Raw genomic sequence first — 18,823 nt, 5'->3', positions numbered from 1 at the left:
TCGAAGATGATTATGAAAATGCTCAACATTGGCGTAAATTGTTTTTAGGAAAAGTACATGAGCGAGCCCTACAGTGAGGCGCCTGACTCTGAAGCAGCCCGTCGTCTTCTCGAATTCGGCGATGACTACAGAAACTTTCTTGACAGTCAATCCGATTGTGCTTCGAGCTTGAGCGCACGCAGAGATGTCTCGCCGCCTTTGCCGAGGAAACGCAAGCAGCATGTACGTCTCTTCTTATTGATTGTTCTAGATCAGATATCAATATTTTTTCTGTGATATCGTCAACTGTGAATGCATAATTACGTTGGTACATACCTAGTCTCGACTGATTATTTTATTTGCATAATATATATAAATGCGTTATACAATTGAAAATTGGTACAGATCTTATAAATATCTATATACATATATACCTATACATACATTTACTATCAATAATGAGTATATTTTACTCACTAAAATACGGCAATAAAATTTTACACACACATTGGTTGTCTGTTTGGTGCCATACCTCAGTACTTATATTTATCAGACATTCCATTTAGTCTGTCATAATAATCACAAGCTCAATTTAGCTCCATTAGGGACATTTGTCGAGGAACGATTCATCCGTGTCCCAGCCACGGTTACCAATCGTATTTTCTCTAGAAATTCATTACGTAATCGCTGGCACGGCAGAAACCGATCCAACCACAACGTGTACAATTTAATTACCAAATACTTGGATAAAAAATTAATGTCATGTATTTCCACACCAACAGTGAAATAATAAACATTTTACTTTATTTTTACAGGGACTCGGAGTAACGAACGAGGATAGCGACAGCGACATAGAGGATCTTCGTAGTCTGGTTGAAAAATCGCAGTCACAGCTTGTTCTTTCTGAAGGGTTGTTGTCGCGACCAACACGCACCCTTTTGCTCGACGACGACTGCGTACGTATCGTCGTGAATATGTATACGAGTTCTTCACTGCGCAATTTTCTATCTTCCATATGGAGTTTTCTTTCAATTGCTTTAAAGTTTTTATTGATTTGCAAAGTTAAAACAGTCGTGATCAAAGTATGCTCGAAGATTTTACCGCGTGCTATTCATTCCGCTGGTGAGATACTAAAACTGAGAAGCCTTTGTCGACGTAGGCATTAGAGTCATGTATTCGGATTATACGAATTCGCTACTAAAGGATTTGCATGGCAAGGCGCTGGTATACCGTGATTGCAATATCAGTGGCTCGCCAAAAAATGCCTTAAATAATACTAAGGTAGGTTCCTGGCTTGTGTTTCATTTCAAAAACAAACTTTAATCACTAACTGGTAATAAACCAATAAAATTTCTTGGAATATTCAATTTAGTTTCTATTTTTCACCACTGTAGCTATCAGTATGTTTAAAACGATTACTTTTAAGTACTGACTTTACGACAAAATTTATTTGCTTGATTAGCTTTGACTTTTGTAACCAGTTGCATGCTGCGTATTTGACGCTAGGCATGGCTTTAGAATAGTTATTAGCAGCTTCCGGAAATGAAATTGTGGCGCAAAGACTGGTTCTCAAAGGATAATAGAATCATGCACTTTAAACTGCCACTTCAAGGTTGTTCTTTGAAGGTTGTTGTAATGCAGTGGATCATGAATTAAATATCAACCAACCTGGAAAAAACGTCGAAACAAGATCTGTTTGTAAATTATTAAGTGTGTTTGAATGCCGTGCATGTATCTAAGCTGTAAAAAAAAAGAAAAATTCAATATTTAAAATTGAAAACCTCGACAAATGTTTGATTATAAGTGTGCGTTAATTAGCTTGCGAGGTTCCGAAATTTTGTGGTACATACTTTCAGTCGGGCTTGATATAAACGTGATCATTAGGCACGTCGATGAGTTTACCGATAACTATATCACTATCATCCGCACTATTCCTTCTATCAACAGCTTTTAAGATTTACTAAAAACTTGCATAAACTTGTAAAGAAAAACGGCTGTTGAATTACTTGAACTCCTAAATACTCGGTGCAAGTAAGCCGAATGATGTATCGAGATTAAAAGTAGTTCATTTCTTTTACCTCTTGACTTGAACATTCATCTAAATTTGCAAGATTTTATTTCATTTTTATTATTTCACGTGTAATTTGCGAAAAACTGTTCAAAAGCAGTACAGTTTCAAGAAAAATATCAACAACAAGAAAACTAAAAATTTCGAATTCTAGTCTCAGCCTAGGTTGTGTACATATACGAACTTTTCATTCACAGATCGTAGATTGATAGATTTGATAAAACATGCATAAACTGAATGTTACTACTGTGAGTTGAATACAGACTGAATAAACATGATAAAAATTAGTTTAATTGCTTTCATTTCCGCCTCATTTCGCATAAAAAGAAGAACAACCCATTATACTAATAAAGCAAACTTCCGTCATGTCCCGCATCACTCTGCACTTGACATGTAATCGTTGTTTTCAATTATAAATATATCGTTTCATTTCAGGCTGAAGTAGAGTCTACCTGCAAGGAAAACATAAGATGTTTACGCGCAGTTCTGGAGGCGGCGGGAGGGGCGTTGAGAGGGGAAAGGAACACGAAGCAGATTCGCAGTAAGTATCAAAATCAGATACAGAATGAGAACCCGAGTCTGAAGCTTCGCTCCCGCACACCCTTTCCGTTCACACTGCTATCGTACGCAACTGCCTTACTGGTAACCGCCCTTAGCGGTCTTGTATTCCTATTTCTCTTGTAAAATACCGATTCGTAACGTGCCCCGTCTAAGCTAAACTATAGTATTTACTCGCTCCGCGGATATCGGCATATAATTTATACATCTATGTGTATCATCCACGCTGAATCTATTTTTAGTCAGCTAACGAATGTGAGCAATGGGCGTGATTATGTACATTCTTAAACCAGTCGCTGATCTCTCATTTGAGTTCATTGAATTCTAAATTGAGTAGGTCCTAACTTTATACGAGTATTACCTGACAAGGTTTATTGTCCGCTCTTTATACTCGGTTTTTCGTTTTTTTTTTTTGAAAACTGAATTTAAGTAGTGGTACGAATTATTGTACTGTTTTTTTTCGAAACCATTTATTTTTAGAACTGTACCTTTACTGTTTTGTTCTTTGTATTGGCTTGTTTTGTGTTGTTGTGATCTGAATTAATACAGGTAGATATATGCGAGGGTATATCTGTCTCTTGTGTTATGCGTGTATTGAACCTCGATTTATTTACTCGTATTATTCTAATTTATTATTGTTATCATCCTCGTTTACATTCCTAGAATTTTGTACATGATTAAATGATGTTTCAAACCTAAGTTTTAAGCAATAAACGTAGGTTATTCTTAGAACTAATTTTGCATAGTATTATAATTTCCGTTTTGTTTTCTTGCTGAACACTGACGAGACGATATTTAAAAAAATAAAACAAAAAAACTCACAACTATTACTCCTAATTCACATAGCACTATCAAGCACTATAGACACAGTGTTTGTTCTAAAATTGTACATACATATTAATTTGGATGGTACACTTACTTCGTACGGTAAGGCCTTTTTCGTAGTTTTTTTTTTTTTCTTACGTCTCGATAAATACATGTTGACTAATTTTTGCTTGCTACAACAGTGTTTACATATTTATTCTATCTACTACAATCCCAGCACAATTTCCATATTAACAATACAAAGCGTCCGCAATCAGGAATAGAAATATTTATTCCTGCCATCATTGAATTGGATTTATTGTTAATAGGTCCGCACAAACTCGTTCGTTGCATGAAAAATGCTTATCTTCGTGCGCATTTCAATTCCATTATCATTGTCATTTAATCTTTTATAACAGACTGCGTCTGGATGCAAATAAAAAATTATCAACGACAGTCTTAATTTCGCATTGATCATTCCACAACTACGTTAAATATAAAATATCCGTCCTCAATACCGGGCGACGCAATTTCCAATGAGGAAAAAATCTATTTTGCCTGTTTCCTCACTGCCTAGCAGTTGAAGGTGTACAGGTAGGTAAATAAAGAATGTTGCATCGAAAAATACTGTTGTGACAAACCGAAGTACCTGCCACCTCTGCAGCATTTTGCGACAGTTTTCCGGTGGCCAGCGTCGCGTTCCGAGCCGTCAGAGCCGCTCCTTATAAGCCGCGGGAGTCGGAGTGGCACGACTTGAGGGACTCGAGTCTCGTCTGCGTTGCCCGCGAGCAGTCGCACGTTACTTTTGCCGCGATACCCAACAGTCTGCACTTTCGATACAACCACGTATCGCGGATACCTCTACCTGTAATTCGCGCTTTTGGTGTATCGGCGTGTCGTGCGTAACAACAAGCCAAATGTAGGGATGACGATGTTTGTGCAGACTGACATCACTGCGGCGGATTTGGTGGAGCATAGCTGTACGTATTTCTTCCTGGCAAAACAATTCCAATTCGTTATACTTTGTCGGATTCACAGTATGATCAGCTCCGAGTTTCTTGTTCTACGAAAGTCCTGTTTTTATTTTTTTATTTTATTTTTAAACATCATACCATCGGACGGTCGATGGAAATTTACCGTGTAGATGCAGCGGACATGCTAATCGCTAGTGATATTAAGTAATTGGAAGAATTTTTTCCTGTCTTTCGTTACGTCATAGTAAAAATGTCATTTTCATGGCTATTTATACCTCAAGGTTTATTTTTTTGATTAATATGTAATGGAACGGGTCGTGTCTATTAATAAGAATTAAAATTGTGTTTGAAAATTATTCGAACGATTCGATTTCGTGTGTTTTCAAATTTTACGACAGCTGTAAAAATTTCGTTTCACGTTGCGCGCACACTTATACCTATACGTACTGCTCAAGGTTCTTCTAAATATACTGTTACTGGTTCTGTTGGTATATATACGCCAAGTCGAACAGCTGATCTTACGTAATTCCGTTAGGTGTTTCTTCTGCAGGCCAGCGTATGTCTTCAACCTACAACTGTCAATTCTTCCACGTTCTAATCTACATTCACGCGGTAATGATTATTATTGGTACGATTCTCGCTAGAGCTTACTCGGAAGGCCTTTGTTGATTAGAGATACGTGCGCAGGCGGCTTGATGATTGATTATCGAATAAACGCGTATTCAAGATCGATTTAACAACATCGGAAAATATTGATACCTGCACGCACTCTGTAGAATGTATGTAACGTACACTTGGGTGGGTTATAAGTACGACTTGCTGCATAATTGCCGTGCGTCATGCGATGTTACGCTTGCATACCGCAAGACCAGTTGTGTATAAATTACGCGCAGGCTTTATGCGTGGGTACTTGTCCCAGTTTACTCAAATTCAGGATGAAATTAATATCACGTTGATGACAATCGAAAGATTCACCGCGGCAGTCTCTGGATCACCTTTGAAACTGCATTTTTGTATTTTTTTAACTTAGTCCCGTTCTGCCGCGAGTCGTGAAAGTTTTTCGTATATTCGAAAGGTTATCGGCCCGTGAACCGAGGTGACGGCGGCGTATTCGCAAAATAAAGTGAGAGTCTCTCCGAAGATGCTAATGCCTGGATATAAAATAGTACTTCGGGACAAATTGCTTTAAGGCGAAAATTCGAGACAGTGCTTCGTTTTCTGGTGCATCAGTTTCTCCGGTCGCGGGGGCAACTGGGTCGAAATTACAGCCGATAAAACAATAAATACATCTGAGGGAACGCACGAAAGCGGAACTGGCTTGTAAATTTTCTAATTACGCAAACGCTTCGCGAGTCGGAAATTAATAATCATTCAGTTAAGTGCAGTTAACATGCCGACGCACCAGGGACCCATACCACGACTTGGACTTGAAACTTTCTTTTTCTTTGCTCTATTTTTTTACTTTTCCTTCGCCAGTTTATCCCGTGAAAGCGAGACTTTTCCGCACGCCCCGCAAGGGCTGAATTGAAAATCCAGATTTCCGCGTGTGTTCATATGATTAATTGAACGTTACGCACCCTCCGCTAAATACGATAATTGCCGATGATTGCTGCAGGCAGTAATAATCTCCCGTTGAGCGAGCTAAATCGGCACAGCTACGAACGTTTCACCGGAAGTTGACTGACCCATGGATCCCGTTGGTGGACTTTTAAAGCAATCGGATAGATCAATTTTGTCGAGCTGTCGCTGTGCATAGCTCGTATACGGCAGTCCGCTGGTTATCTTTCACGTGGCTGTTAAGTGATTCGCTATCTCAGCGGTTCATCAATTATACATCGGATTTCATCCCGCGGCATATGCGATAAAATAATAAAGGCCCTCGGAATAAAATTTCGATATTTGATAGATGGGCATACCTTTGCAGTTGGATAGATCTTCGAAAGACAACAATTTGCATTTCAGACGTCGTCGTTCACCCGTGTCAAGTTTCTGATGAAACAATGGCGATGAATTGGAATCCGAATCAGTATATAATGCGACGGGTTCGCAATTCTTTGTAACTTTCAAATGGGATTTTCGAATCCTGCATTTTATTCCACTGTCCAGTTGATCTTGCCCGTTGACCCGATCCGTTAAACGATCAGCTCACTTCACCTGCAATAATCTCGTCCTACCACTCTCTTTGCTGCATTTTCTCTTTACTTTCCTTCGAGTACCTGCAGACCCGTTTTGGCCCCTCAGGGATAGGATACGACAATTCGTGGCCTCGGGGTTCGTGGAAGGGGAAAGTCCCTGGAGTTAAACTGGAATTAGTTCCACTCTTCTTGCACAAAAGTAGGTATTAGCAAGGTGTGCATTTTGCATAATTATTGTTAAATGCCATTCGTGCGTAATAAGGATTATTCGTGCATGCGCATGTAATAATATATTCCCGTGTTGCAGGGAATGCAATAACACAGGTACCTGCGCGTTTCGCCAGTAAAATCCCACCTATAACGGAAAAAGTCACGGCATTGACCGATGCCGATGGAAAATTATATTGCGCCTTGGATTAGGAAATGACGGCGTGAACGAGAAATCGCAAATAAATTTGCAATTCGATGATTCGATCGGTAACAATTTGATACGAGAGCATTATGGAGCACACTTTTTACTGTGGAAATTTTGATACCGATGCGATGCCCATCGGATCAATTCGATCCCGAAAGAAGTTGATACTGAAATCGAACCCAATACGCTTTTTGCGATTAGTCTATACATCGTATCCATTAATCCGTTGTATGGCGGATCTACGAATTGAGTTTTTGCGCATGTTTCAAATGACACGGGCGATTTATTTTCTGCAACGAGCACTTCCCATGTTCGCGTTTTGCCAACTCGACCCGTCTGGCTCCCACATTCGTACGGTTTCCTGTATGACCCCGTTTTCATTTACAAGGCGCTTTTTTTCATATTTCTTGTCCCCGGCCGACACACACGACGTTTCGTGCAACGGACTCTTTCACGATCCTCGCGACGCAGTGGGTTAGAGATTCAGAAATAACGGGAGCTAGCTAGTTACAAATTTGCTAGATTACAAAGTCCATTCCGAGCCATAGCGCGCCCTTCATACTTCAATTGTTTCGAAAATGAATTTGCGGTGGTTTTTCCGTTCGTGATTGCTGTTCGCTCATGCATGAATACACATAGACAGAAATACATGTATATGTATATACTACGTACGTAGCCGCTGTTAGGTTTGCGGTATAGAGTTCTGCTACCTTTTCGCAAGTCGAATAAAAATCGTTGGTAAAAAGTAGCCTTGAATTATCGCCACTGGATTATTTGCAGCTACATATGTATCCGGATTATTAATTTGAAGCGAAATTCACGTCGTGTGCTTGGAATCAATTTTTGTATGTAGATTTGTTCTAGCGAACTCCTTGAACACTTCTAAAGAGTGGTTCTATTCAAGAATTATAGGTTTAGAAATCAAAGCGGCAAAGCTCTCACGAGCCAAACGAAGAATACCGAGACGAACTTTTTGAATCTGGCCTCGTTCAACGATTAGAACCGTGTTACTTTGTACAAGGCTTATAGTTGTGACGAGAGAGTGACCCATTTTATGTATGCAGTGGGTTTCTTATTTCCACGCCCGCGTTACGCGATTGCCCAAGAAAATCCTTTCTATATTTTCACAGAGCACGCGATAAATGTCATTCCCCGTTGCCACCGAGTTTAATCGTTTACGTGCAGCGATACCGCGTCTTTCTCGTTCGTTTTCCTCTGTATCCATCCGTTGCGTCGCATTACGCTGTGCTCAAAAATCCCACGCCCTGTTCCTCTAATTTCTGCTAGTATATACAGTTATTACAGCGACCAACTGTACGAGCTATGCAGCGTCACGTTTGATTGTTATCAGACAAAGTAAATTTGTCAGAGTTTCAGTGCTTCATAAATTGGCATATTTTCCTTTGTGCAACAAGCTTGTAAAAATCATTTAAACACAATATTTATTTTGGTGGCGATAGTTTCGTTTCGTGAACGATTTACACCGTGTATCACCCACGTGGTTAACAATTCTCTCTTCCACGATCTCGCACAACTGGAATGCAAACTGTCCCACCCACGCGTCGAGATGTAAGCCAAGCTTCCCACGTTTAAATTTCCTGTATCCAAAAATAGTGCGAACACGAAAAAAAAGGTTCACGCTGCAAGGCTTCCGTGAGTTTAAATCCAAGGTCCTTATATCCTTCAAGCTATATACCTATATACAAGTTCGTCGACTCGAAATTATCTGGTCCCGCTTTAAAAAGGTATCGTCGGATTCTTTGGCCTATTTTTAAACCACCCCTCAGCTCTCTCAGAATCCAACCGGAGTAAGTCTCTAAACTTGAAGAAATACACAGTCGGCAAGTAGTCCGATCGAACTTGGTCAGACGGCCCGAAGTTCGTGGGCTCATAATTCATAAAGCAGACCATCAAACGTACCCGTTGCGCCATGGTCATGAACCGCTCCCGGTCTTCGCACAGGCGGTTCGGTAGTGATTGGTTTCCCAGTGCTGGAAGACTGACGCGCAGCAGATCGGCCAGTCAGTACGATCTCATTCTCTGTCACCGATCAGATAACGTCAAGAGTGAGTTTATCTAACGGTCTTGATCCCGATACCTTGCCTCACTCGGTTTCTTCAGCAATTCCTGGTTAGCGAAGAATCGCCGTGCCGTGAAGATTATTTTCTCGTTCAGAGAGAGCAGTGAATTTTTTCTGCAACACCGTGCAAGTGTGTTTTTCCTGTGTTTTCTACCGACCAGCATGACGAAGAAAAAGTGCAACTTGTGATTCAGCCTTACTTTTATATTCAGTGGTCAGGTCAACTTCAAGATCCGTTGGAAACTAGTCTCATTGTTTTTTAAAGTCTGGTTCGAGGCTAGGTAGCTGTAAAAACAATTTCAGGAGCTCTGTTCGTAGGAACAGCTATTAAGATAACCAAGTTCTTGGAATAAATAGTCGCTTCTGGATTCCGTGAATCAAGTACAAGTAGATACAGTATCAGGGGATACTTGACGTCCGGAATAACCAAGGTCGATCGCGTGCGTCTCAAGACATATAACCGTCCGCTCGAGACCCGCGATTGAAGCTTCGAACCAATTCAACAACAATTCGACGATGGTATTATTGCAGATACCGTTAAGAGTGATGAATCTGTTGTTGGTCTGGCAATGCAGTTTTTCTTTTCCCTATCCTCTTCTGCGACTATAAATTTTCCGGCCTATTTTCGGCCTTTGACTCTTGCGAGGGGAAATGTATCGTCTTTGTTCCACGCCCAGGTAGAAGTTCGGTACGGCGTTGCTCTTTGCTGAATGAAGAAGCAGGTAAACGCGTTATTAGACCATGCGGTACACCGTGACATTAGAGGGACCCGAGGATTCTCGGTGTAAAATTGGCTGGAGTGAACGAACAACCAAAGACGCCACTACAGAGGGATAGGACGGCGAGAAGCTGGTGAGAGGGAGGCGAAGCAAATCAACTTTCGACTTGTTCTATGTAGGCTCGTGGTGACCGCGGTCGGTTCTTCTGCAGTCGCCGTATGTGTGCCACACGCCGACTGACAGTCGGCCCGAGTACGCGACTCTTGATTTCGGTGACGTTGCTCTCCGTCTTTCGTTATTCGCGACATTAGCTGCACCTCGTTGCAAGCTCGTTTGCGAATCTTGCCGATCGATGAGAACAGTGGAACGCGTTCTCCTGATAAAGTGCGATTAAGTTCATGTGATATTGCGTCTTCCCCGGTGAGCTTGCAGCACTTGCGTAAACAGTAACTCCCTTGACCTTGTTCCGACTTGTTCCCACTTTCGCTTCTCCTTACATGCGAGACCGATGCGTTCTTTTTAGGCGCCGATTGTACTCTCGATCTTCGATTTGTGTCCATTGCTCATTTAAGATCCATCAATTGTGCAGCCGTTGTGATGGACGCGAAGGCGCGGCATGTACTCTGAAAAGATATATTCCATGTCTCAATTAGTCTAAATGCATCGCATGACGTGCTTCGTAAACTGGAATTAAGCTCGATCTGGGATGGTCGGCAGAGTTTGTTACGTGGTCGATCCTACAGTCGAGCACGAAATCCCGACGCTTTGAGACCTAGATTTTTATAACACGCGCGGTTCGATGTGATTAACACACCTTCATACGCGCGATGAGTGCGAATCAGATCGCGGGTTGCGAAATGGGTAATTTTTTGCACCCTCTTCGCGGCTGTAGCTTTAAGAACTTCGCTCGTTACCACATAGACGCGAATTCTAAAAGTCGATTTGTCTCGCTTGATTTCAGGTCTGATAGAACGCTGGGAGTCGCTGTCAACCCGCGCTGAGGAAGCGCGAAGAGCTGCTGCCCTTCATCGGGACATGGCAGCTGTCCGAGTAGAACTCCGAGCTGCTCACGACAGACTTCTTTCATACGAAATTGTTCTCGATCAGCATCATCTTCTCGACGAGCGTATCAACCAGGTCACTGTAAGTATATCTGTGTTACGTTTTCTACGAGTACCGCGTGCTATCACCTGCAACGATTTTACGGTAATTTTGAAGCGGTCTTATCAGCGAATCAATTTATGTGGGAAAGAGCAGCATAATATTATCCCCTTTGTCGGAAGATTGTGAAGGAATTAAGAGATTTTCGGTCAAGATTTGTCTGTATTGACTCACGACTTCGGTCATCGCTAAATTCAGAGTTAGTCGTGATAAAAATGCAGTGTCAACAAATATTAGCACGTTAAATTATTCTACTCTTTACCAACATGTGTTTAAATTGTTCACGTAGGACGTCTACATGCATACGGATATCATTGGCCATTTCGTGACTTGCGAGCTCATTTTTATTTTTAAACTCAGCAAATTTATATGTACATGGTGTTTGTCGCTATTCTGGCCTTTATATCTCGAGCTTTAACTTATATTATTATTATATAGTACGTTTCATCGAAATTATAGGCCTGATAACAATGTTGTCTGTTCTGTGTATCTTCGTTAGATCACAACTTGTATTCACCCGTATCTAAAGAGCCCTTCTTATCACTATCTTGCCCAAATGAAAACAGTATTATATCACAAAGTACCATTTATTTCAGTCACTACAAAATTGTAAAACCTCTGGGCAAAGTTCTACATTCCGCAATCACGCAGAAATGCATTGTCGTAGGTAAAATAGTAATCAGGCGCTGTCGAGTTTTTTTCGTTTTTCTTTTTCTTTTATTCTTAAGTATATCTTTATTTGAGAACTAGAGATGATTAATCATCTCGTGAGGTGATCGATCATCTCATGTATCGGATTTTGCCTATGCGAACCGTGCTTCGACTTTACAACGTTGAACTTTGACTCGAAATGATTCAAGGATCTGTTAATTTTGGTCCACACGATTGTATTAAACTGCAGAGGATGCAATTTTGGAAAGATTTTCGAAACATGAACTCAGTTTTAGGACTAAAATTCTTACAATTATTACTATTAATTAAACTTTTATGATCGGCAATATCTCTTGCACAATCATCGCGGCTTAACTCACGAACCAGATGAAATTAAATTACCACCGTAATTCTGTTCCCTTGACGTAATAAAGTCCCGGCATGTACCGACGCATCGATCCAAGTAGCTCAGTCTGCGAATGACGATTCCTCCGTTGCCGACGCCAGCTACGTCTTTCCTCCTTTCTTCGATCCAACGTCTCGAGGGCCGACAGACGGTATTACCTTATAACTTGTAACATGCGATCTATGTTACACGCCGCGTCCTGAACTCCGTGCATTCGGTGATTACCGTACCTCCGGTTTCACGAGAGTACAGCTAGAGTTCGTTGATCGTGATTAATTGATTAGAATTTATAATACGGTAGCTAATGATTAGACACCAAATTGATAGATTTATAAGATTTGCTGAAATTGATTACATTAAGTTCAGTCCGTTTTAGGAAGTCAAGTTCCCTCTGTTTTTTTCAAACGTGTTTATAAGGTTGTATAATCGTGTCCGAAAGTCGAGGAATTGAACATAAAAATGATGGAGAAATCAGATTGCTCGAGGTTAACGACGCATTCTATTATCGAGACCCAATTGATCACTCTCATACGTATTTCGACGGAAGTAACCAACGAAGTGTTTTTAGCCCCTATCGGTGAACTTCTCCGGAAATTTCTACCACGTCGTACTTAATACCTCACCTGCCATTCCTAACGTCATCCAACTTTCTTCATTTCTCGCTCCTTTCCCCGATTCTCGAGTCGATGAAATGCATTTCGACGCCGAGGAATTTGGCAAATTTATATTTCTTAAGATATTGAAATGAGAGCCGCGACTCTGGCGGAGTTTCGCCGCCTCCCGTTCAGAGCCGAGCGACGGTGGCGAATAGACGAGGATATAAGGAGGAGAGGCGGAGAGGCGGAGAGGCGGAGGGGGAAGGAGAGCGAGAGCAAGAGCGTAAAAGCGTAGCCGTGTCGCACGTAGGCCGGCCCTCCGTCCGCCCGTCTGACGGCGACGTGCCCAGAATCGCAACGCCGGCGCCTCACCAACCCTCGCAAATTCCACCCTCTCGCGAGAACCGCCACCACCACCTCGCCGAGGAGGCCAAACACATGCGCTCTATCTATCATCGAGATGTATTAGCGCCCGACGATTGCGCGCGCGCGAGCAAACCCGTCCCGCGTACGTCGTTCCACGCCATGCATTATGCATCGCTGACACGCCGTCCGTCGCGAAACGCAGAAAACCGCGTCCCCATTCACGTGCCAGCATCGGTATCTCTTTGTTCGCCATCTATCGCTGACCTCTCGACTACTATTCGCCCTCTTATGACCCCCGGCGACCTCGGCCTTCGCTGCCCGGCGGTAAACACTCGATGACCGGAAAACTATTCGCTTCGTGGAGTTTTTTTACTTTAAATTGCAGGAAAAATCGCAAGGTTTCGACGGAGGACTGTATTTTTTTAATAGGAAGTTTTCAGGATTCGAAGATCTGATTCTGATTAACAGGAACCTAGGCACGTTTTCGTGGATTAAATGGAAGGAAATGAAAAAAGTATCGTACAGTTTTCAGAATCTATGGCTGATTGTACACTATGAAGTATTAGAAAACGGCAATTGGGCCTCTTTTAAACCTGCAACAAATCGCGGGAAAGGTCAGCACATCACGCGAAGAACCTGGTTTTGGAACGTCGTCCCCAAGCTTTAGTTTCGGAACAATTTCGGGTGTAAAATTTGTTTCGCGGACACGCGTCTGGTTTAATATACCCGTATCATGTAAAAAAACGGTTACAAACATATTATTTTTTCCCAAATATCACATTAGGTGAGAAATAACACCCAATGGTCCTCCGAATACAAACATCGATGTCGGACATGGTCATCTGCGTATTGGCAAGTCCCCTTGCGCGGTTGAAATCAGATATCGCAAGCGCATCACGCATCCGCAAACAGGCTTGCGTTGCATTTGATCGGGTACCGTGTGGCTGTTATGTGTCTCTATGACGCGACGCGTAATACTACCGGGTTATTGTCGACATGGAAATTGAACGTGCCGATGCGATTAGTTCGTTCAGTTTACAGGGACACGGCATTTGAAGGTATTTGAAGTGGAGAAAGAGCGAAAACTCGGAAAAGGGTGCCGTTCCAGGGATCCACCCGTTTTTAGAACGTTCGATAAGAAATCCGAATACCTTGATTTATACGAAAGTAATTAAGAAATCTACGGACAGGTAGGATATTGGCCCTTTTTTAGGTGCCGTGCGACGAAGGTTCGTTCGATCGCAACGAGCCGCTCAGGCAGCGTTCGTTCGAACGAAGAGGACAGAGGGTAAAAAAGTTGAATCCTTAGCGACCTCCGTCGACGTTCGGTGCATCGTCGTGTTATTTCGAGTTCCTTATTCGGCAATCGGTAATCGCTTAGCATTAAAGAAATTTTGCTGCAAGCGCTCGAGATCGGGCAAAAAGTCGCGATGCATTAAGCTCGCGCAATTAAAATGGTAGCAGGTTACCTAGCTATCCGCCTATAGTACGTATCATCCACGCAGCCGATGCTGCTGTAACAGGTCTTAGTCCCAGTTAGCGTTGCGGAATTGCGCTCCGTGAAAAACTAATTTGCTGTTTAACAGGGTACGTGCAGCGTTCTCGGGACGCGCGCTTCTTGCGTGTTCTCGGTGGGTCTTCTGGGGACAAGGAGGGAAACACGAGCGGATAAATGGAAGGGGGAGGGGGGCGAGAGACAAGAGAAAGAAAAGGAGAGACGGAGAGTCGGAGTCAGAATAAGGCCTCATAGGCATGCAAGCCTCGGCCCCCTGAAGCCGGCCGCTCTGTATACTGAATTCGAATCAATTGATTGGCTGTTGATTGGAAATTGAATTAGATTGGAATGCGCGTGTCTTGAGCGACCAGGGTGGTAGCGCTCTTCTCGCTCTGCGCTTGGAATACCAATCGCGAGACGACGGGGCGGCAGGGTGTGGGCCACTTGGAGTCGACGGGCGTTGGAGAAGGGCTGCTCCCCGTCGACCTACGTACCTAATTCCGCAGTATTAAACCTCTCAGCCCCGTGCTGCGGTGTACGCCTCGGTGTAACGCAAGCGTTACATATTGCAAGTACCGTTACACCGTGCATGACCGATGCACCCGCGGCGTAAACGCGTCCGTTTGCATACAACGCACGAGGTGTCGAAGTTACACGCGCGTGACCGATGCCCGAAGTCCGTTTCAGGTCAACCGACATTTGTACGACGCAACGGTGTGTCGGGAATATCAGATTCCTCGGAGGGATCTCGGACTTTGGGTTACGATTGTTATAGATACATTTGAAGATACAGCGTCGTTACTCCTTATCCGGTCCTTCTCCTGCAAAAGTGATACCTCAATTCTGTATAATCTGTGTCACTGGTCAGTTCTCTCTCGAATTCCTGGTAATTGTGTTTCCCGCGTCAGGAATCAAGGGAGAAAAACATCCGGGGAAAAGTCGATCCTGACGTTGGGTGGGGTGGCGGGTACGCGGTGGTCGGATAAACACGGTTCCTCTTCGTTCCGGGATGTAAAGGTACTTTGTAACCAAGGAGTTCGGTGGGCGGATGATGACCGCAAGGACGAGCTTTACGAGCACTCGAGGTGCTGGTCACGCGATCGACGGGAGGTGCTCCTGCAGGCGGTATCCGTCCGTCGTCCTCTCTCGCGGCGTCGTAAACCCGGGGTTATTTATGCGGCCCTCGTCGGCCGCCTCAAGTAGGACGTCAGGAACGTGACAACGGCCACCACTATCCCTACCATCAACCCCCGGCTACCCTTATAGCTTATTTATACCGCGCTTCGCATCTACTCATTTCGACGAGTCTGTTATACAGATACAGAAATAAAGTAGCACTGCTCGTATCGCAAGTTTAGTTCCTTGTCGATACGGTTCGAGGAGAAGAAAAGGCTCTTTGGCAACCGTAAAACAGTTGCGCAAACTTACTCGGGCTTCAAGTCGAATGTTCTCAATGCCGTTTATTTTCTTCCGGTACGCCACAACCTTTCCTTGATTCGTTACAGAGGATCGCTGGGTCCTTGTGATACAGCCAATTAACTAGTCTGCAGGGTTCTTCTTTAGTTTACATGTTGAAGATGCATTTTTGATGTTTCAGGGTGAACTGGCCACGCTAAGGGAGCGCAAGACGGCACTTCTGGCACTGAACGTCACGGCGCACCGTTTGGTTACGGACGCCGGAGTTTCTGGCTCCCCTGCATTAACGGCTCTCAAGGACGAGGTGGCTGACCTTTACCGAGTTTGGGACGAGACGTTTCAAAAGTGAGTAATGAGCCCTTACCTACACGTTCGTAAGGGTTTCGAATTTTCCTTGCATCCCGCTGAAGCGGTTATTGAATATTCATACCCGATATTTATCCCCCACGTTTTTCGGCTCCTCCGGGAGTCGGCTAAGCCACGTGAGGTCATCACCCACTGACCGGTCAGCCGCGATGTCTAGTCCGTCGAGTGACGCAGGGTAAATATTTTGAGAGGTAATGAAGCCTCCAAAGCAAACAGCGGAATCCTTGGTCCGCAGCCCCGGCGGGGGCCGTCATCCCTCGCCATCCCCGCGGCAACACCCGTCCCGCGATTACCAGCTTGACCGGCTTGACCGTCGGCCAAGACTTTAATCACGACTGATCCAGGCGTCGACCGTCAGGATCCCCGAGCATAGCCGCGAACCAAATCCCCTGAGAACACCGCATCTGCGTTCGCCTGTTTTGCGAATCCACGCCAGGATATTACCGGGAACGTTTTGCGGGATCTTGGCGCGTTGGAAATCATGGAAACCTTCGTCGAACCGTGCTTGCAGTTTATTTCCATCGTCGGCACGGAAAGATTACGATGAGGACCGTCGACTGGAATCGGTACCGCGTGTGTTTTCTCCACGATCTAGAGGCTGGGGTGGCCACCTACCCACACGCGGATGCCCGGATGAATCGTGAGAAGAATTCGAATCCTGTTTCGGGGGTCCTCGTACGGTTCTAGCAGGGGATGATCGTGACCTTTGCCTGCCGGCCCAGTGGGTCAGTGGTCAAACCTTTGCGGGGATCAAACCCCTATCAACCCGGGGGATCAACGGCTTGGGGGAAATTAAAATTGGATTATAACTGCGCTGGTCGGACAATGCCGCGTCCTCGCACCCCAACCTGTCGGAACGAAGGGCGAGGGGGAATGAATATCCGGGAACTCCGAAGGCCGGTTCGAGGCGATGCTTGTGCCGTTGTTCCTCCGCCAATTGCATATTCGGCTAATTATCCCGAACAGCTCGGCTATATATCGATGCCGACGTCAATACTTACCCACGATTTGTTTGCCGACGTCGCTCCGGGGGTCTTTTTGATTGGTTTCGGGTAAAACGTCTTTATTTGCGGAATACCTTATACGAGAGGGAATCTTCTAATAGTTCGGCCAGCTCGTATTTACTCAACCCCAAAGTCACGTTATTTCCTGTTCCTCGTCGTCTAAGCTGACAGTCCGACGGACGCGTGGACAACTGCATCGCGTCGATTCTCACCCTCGATCTCGTGTTATACACATACCGCTGTTTTGGCTTTTTCGAGACGCTCGGCGTATAGAAGTATCCTATAAAATACGCCAACCTCTCTCATCCGTCATCGGGAAAGCTTCAAAAGAAACGAATCTTTCCTCTTCCGTGTAACTTTTCGCGAAAGTTTTTCTCAGCCTCGCAGTCGAGCACTCAAAATAGTCAGCTGACGGGTATAATAATAGCCGACAGGTATTGGGTTGCGCCAAGCTTACGTGGCTGCTGTTTCCGGTGCAGTCTATCCGCTTTTTCTCCACTTGTGAACACGGCCGCTCGTTATTTTGCAGGGGAAACCAGCAACTGAGCGCGTTGCAGTCGATCCAACAGTTTGCCGCACGTCTTACCGAGTTGCAGAGTGCTCTCCGTAAGGACAAGGACACGCTGGCCGTTCTCGACGCTGCACTCCAGGCTGGGGCTGCTTCCGAGGTCGCCTCCTCTGTACGTGACGTCGCGAGACTCCTCTCCGAGAAACAGGACATTTGCTGCCAGGTGAGTTTTCTAATTCTTATAGTATCGAGCGAAGAACTTTTTCCCAAGAGGTTCCTAATCCTCCCTTGATTCACCCTTCGAACACCGAGTCCCTCGACTCCCACCCGTAAGCTCAAGCTGCGATTCTTCGAAGTCGCAGATCAGATCGACCGTGCCGACGGAGTCGAACAGTGGCACTGAGATTCTCTTGCAAACGTTCAGCCGCGCGGGTTTCCGAGGTCAAAGGTACCATCGCCCTACGACCCGAGCGGATCGCTAATTTAAATCGATTTCGTTCACTTATTACTCGTAATGATCCGTGACCGAATAGAATCGCTCGGTTCGTGTCGAAGCGTCGGTTGCAGGGGGCTGAGGTACGTACGTAACTTGGCCGGACCTGCCCAGGGGCCTGACCGAGGGGCCAGTCAGGGGCACTAAGTGCGCCGCCGACGCGCGGCATGTTTTGCATCGTGATCCTAGGAAGTTCGTCCCTCGCCCCCTCGCCTGGGCCTCCTCCGTCCTTCGCCCACCTCCCCCATCTCGTAATATTACCGAGTAGTGATCGCTCGCTCACAGATCTTAGAGATCTTGCCGACGCCGTTCCCACACTTTGCCGCTGATCGCTTGCCGACCGCTCTTTATTAGCTCTGCGGGTGTAATTGAAAACGATCGTTTTCGGGTTGCATTATAGGGGGCTTTTCAAAAGGATTTACTCAATTCTATCGTCGTTTTATCCGCTGCTACAGTACACAAACATTCGCTTTCCTGTCGCGGAAGTAGCGTTTAGAATTTGACCTACTCTTTTTTCTAAAACGCTGATTTCAACCATTTTTTTTTAAATTTACTAATCTCCACCTGACCTCGAAATCTAAGGTCCTCGCTATACTGCTAGCAATTAGTCGATGTATAAGAATCTCTAT

At 44.5% G+C, this 18,823-nt stretch overlaps 1 protein-coding gene and 1 long non-coding RNA gene across 2 annotated transcripts in view; one reads left to right on the top strand and one right to left on the bottom strand.

Moving 5' to 3' along the window:
- Nucleotides 1-18,823, top strand: part of LOC124302881 (uncharacterized) — a 116,264-nt gene that overhangs the window by 85,988 nt on the left and 11,453 nt on the right. Inside the window, exons 16-21 of the mRNA XM_046759450.1 lie at nucleotides 49-222; nucleotides 795-935; nucleotides 2,483-2,588; nucleotides 10,694-10,875; nucleotides 16,005-16,168; nucleotides 17,723-17,924. Coding sequence (XP_046615406.1) covers nucleotides 49-222; nucleotides 795-935; nucleotides 2,483-2,588; nucleotides 10,694-10,875; nucleotides 16,005-16,168; nucleotides 17,723-17,924 — 969 coding nt within the window. The remainder of the gene's footprint in view (nucleotides 1-48; nucleotides 223-794; nucleotides 936-2,482; nucleotides 2,589-10,693; nucleotides 10,876-16,004; nucleotides 16,169-17,722; nucleotides 17,925-18,823) is intronic.
- LOC124301848 (uncharacterized) lies at nucleotides 3,021-5,138 on the bottom strand. Its single transcript, XR_006907568.1, has 2 exons — nucleotides 4,831-5,138; nucleotides 3,021-4,403 (listed from the first exon to the last, which is right to left on the bottom strand). It is a non-coding gene; the product is annotated as an uncharacterized LOC124301848 (long non-coding RNA).

This window comes from Neodiprion virginianus, chromosome 4 (genome assembly GCF_021901495.1).
Source record: "Neodiprion virginianus isolate iyNeoVirg1 chromosome 4, iyNeoVirg1.1, whole genome shotgun sequence".
NCBI lineage: Eukaryota > Metazoa > Arthropoda > Insecta > Hymenoptera > Diprionidae > Neodiprion > Neodiprion virginianus.
Note: the sequence above shows the minus strand (reverse complement) of the source record. Positions and strands in the feature narration are given on the sequence as shown.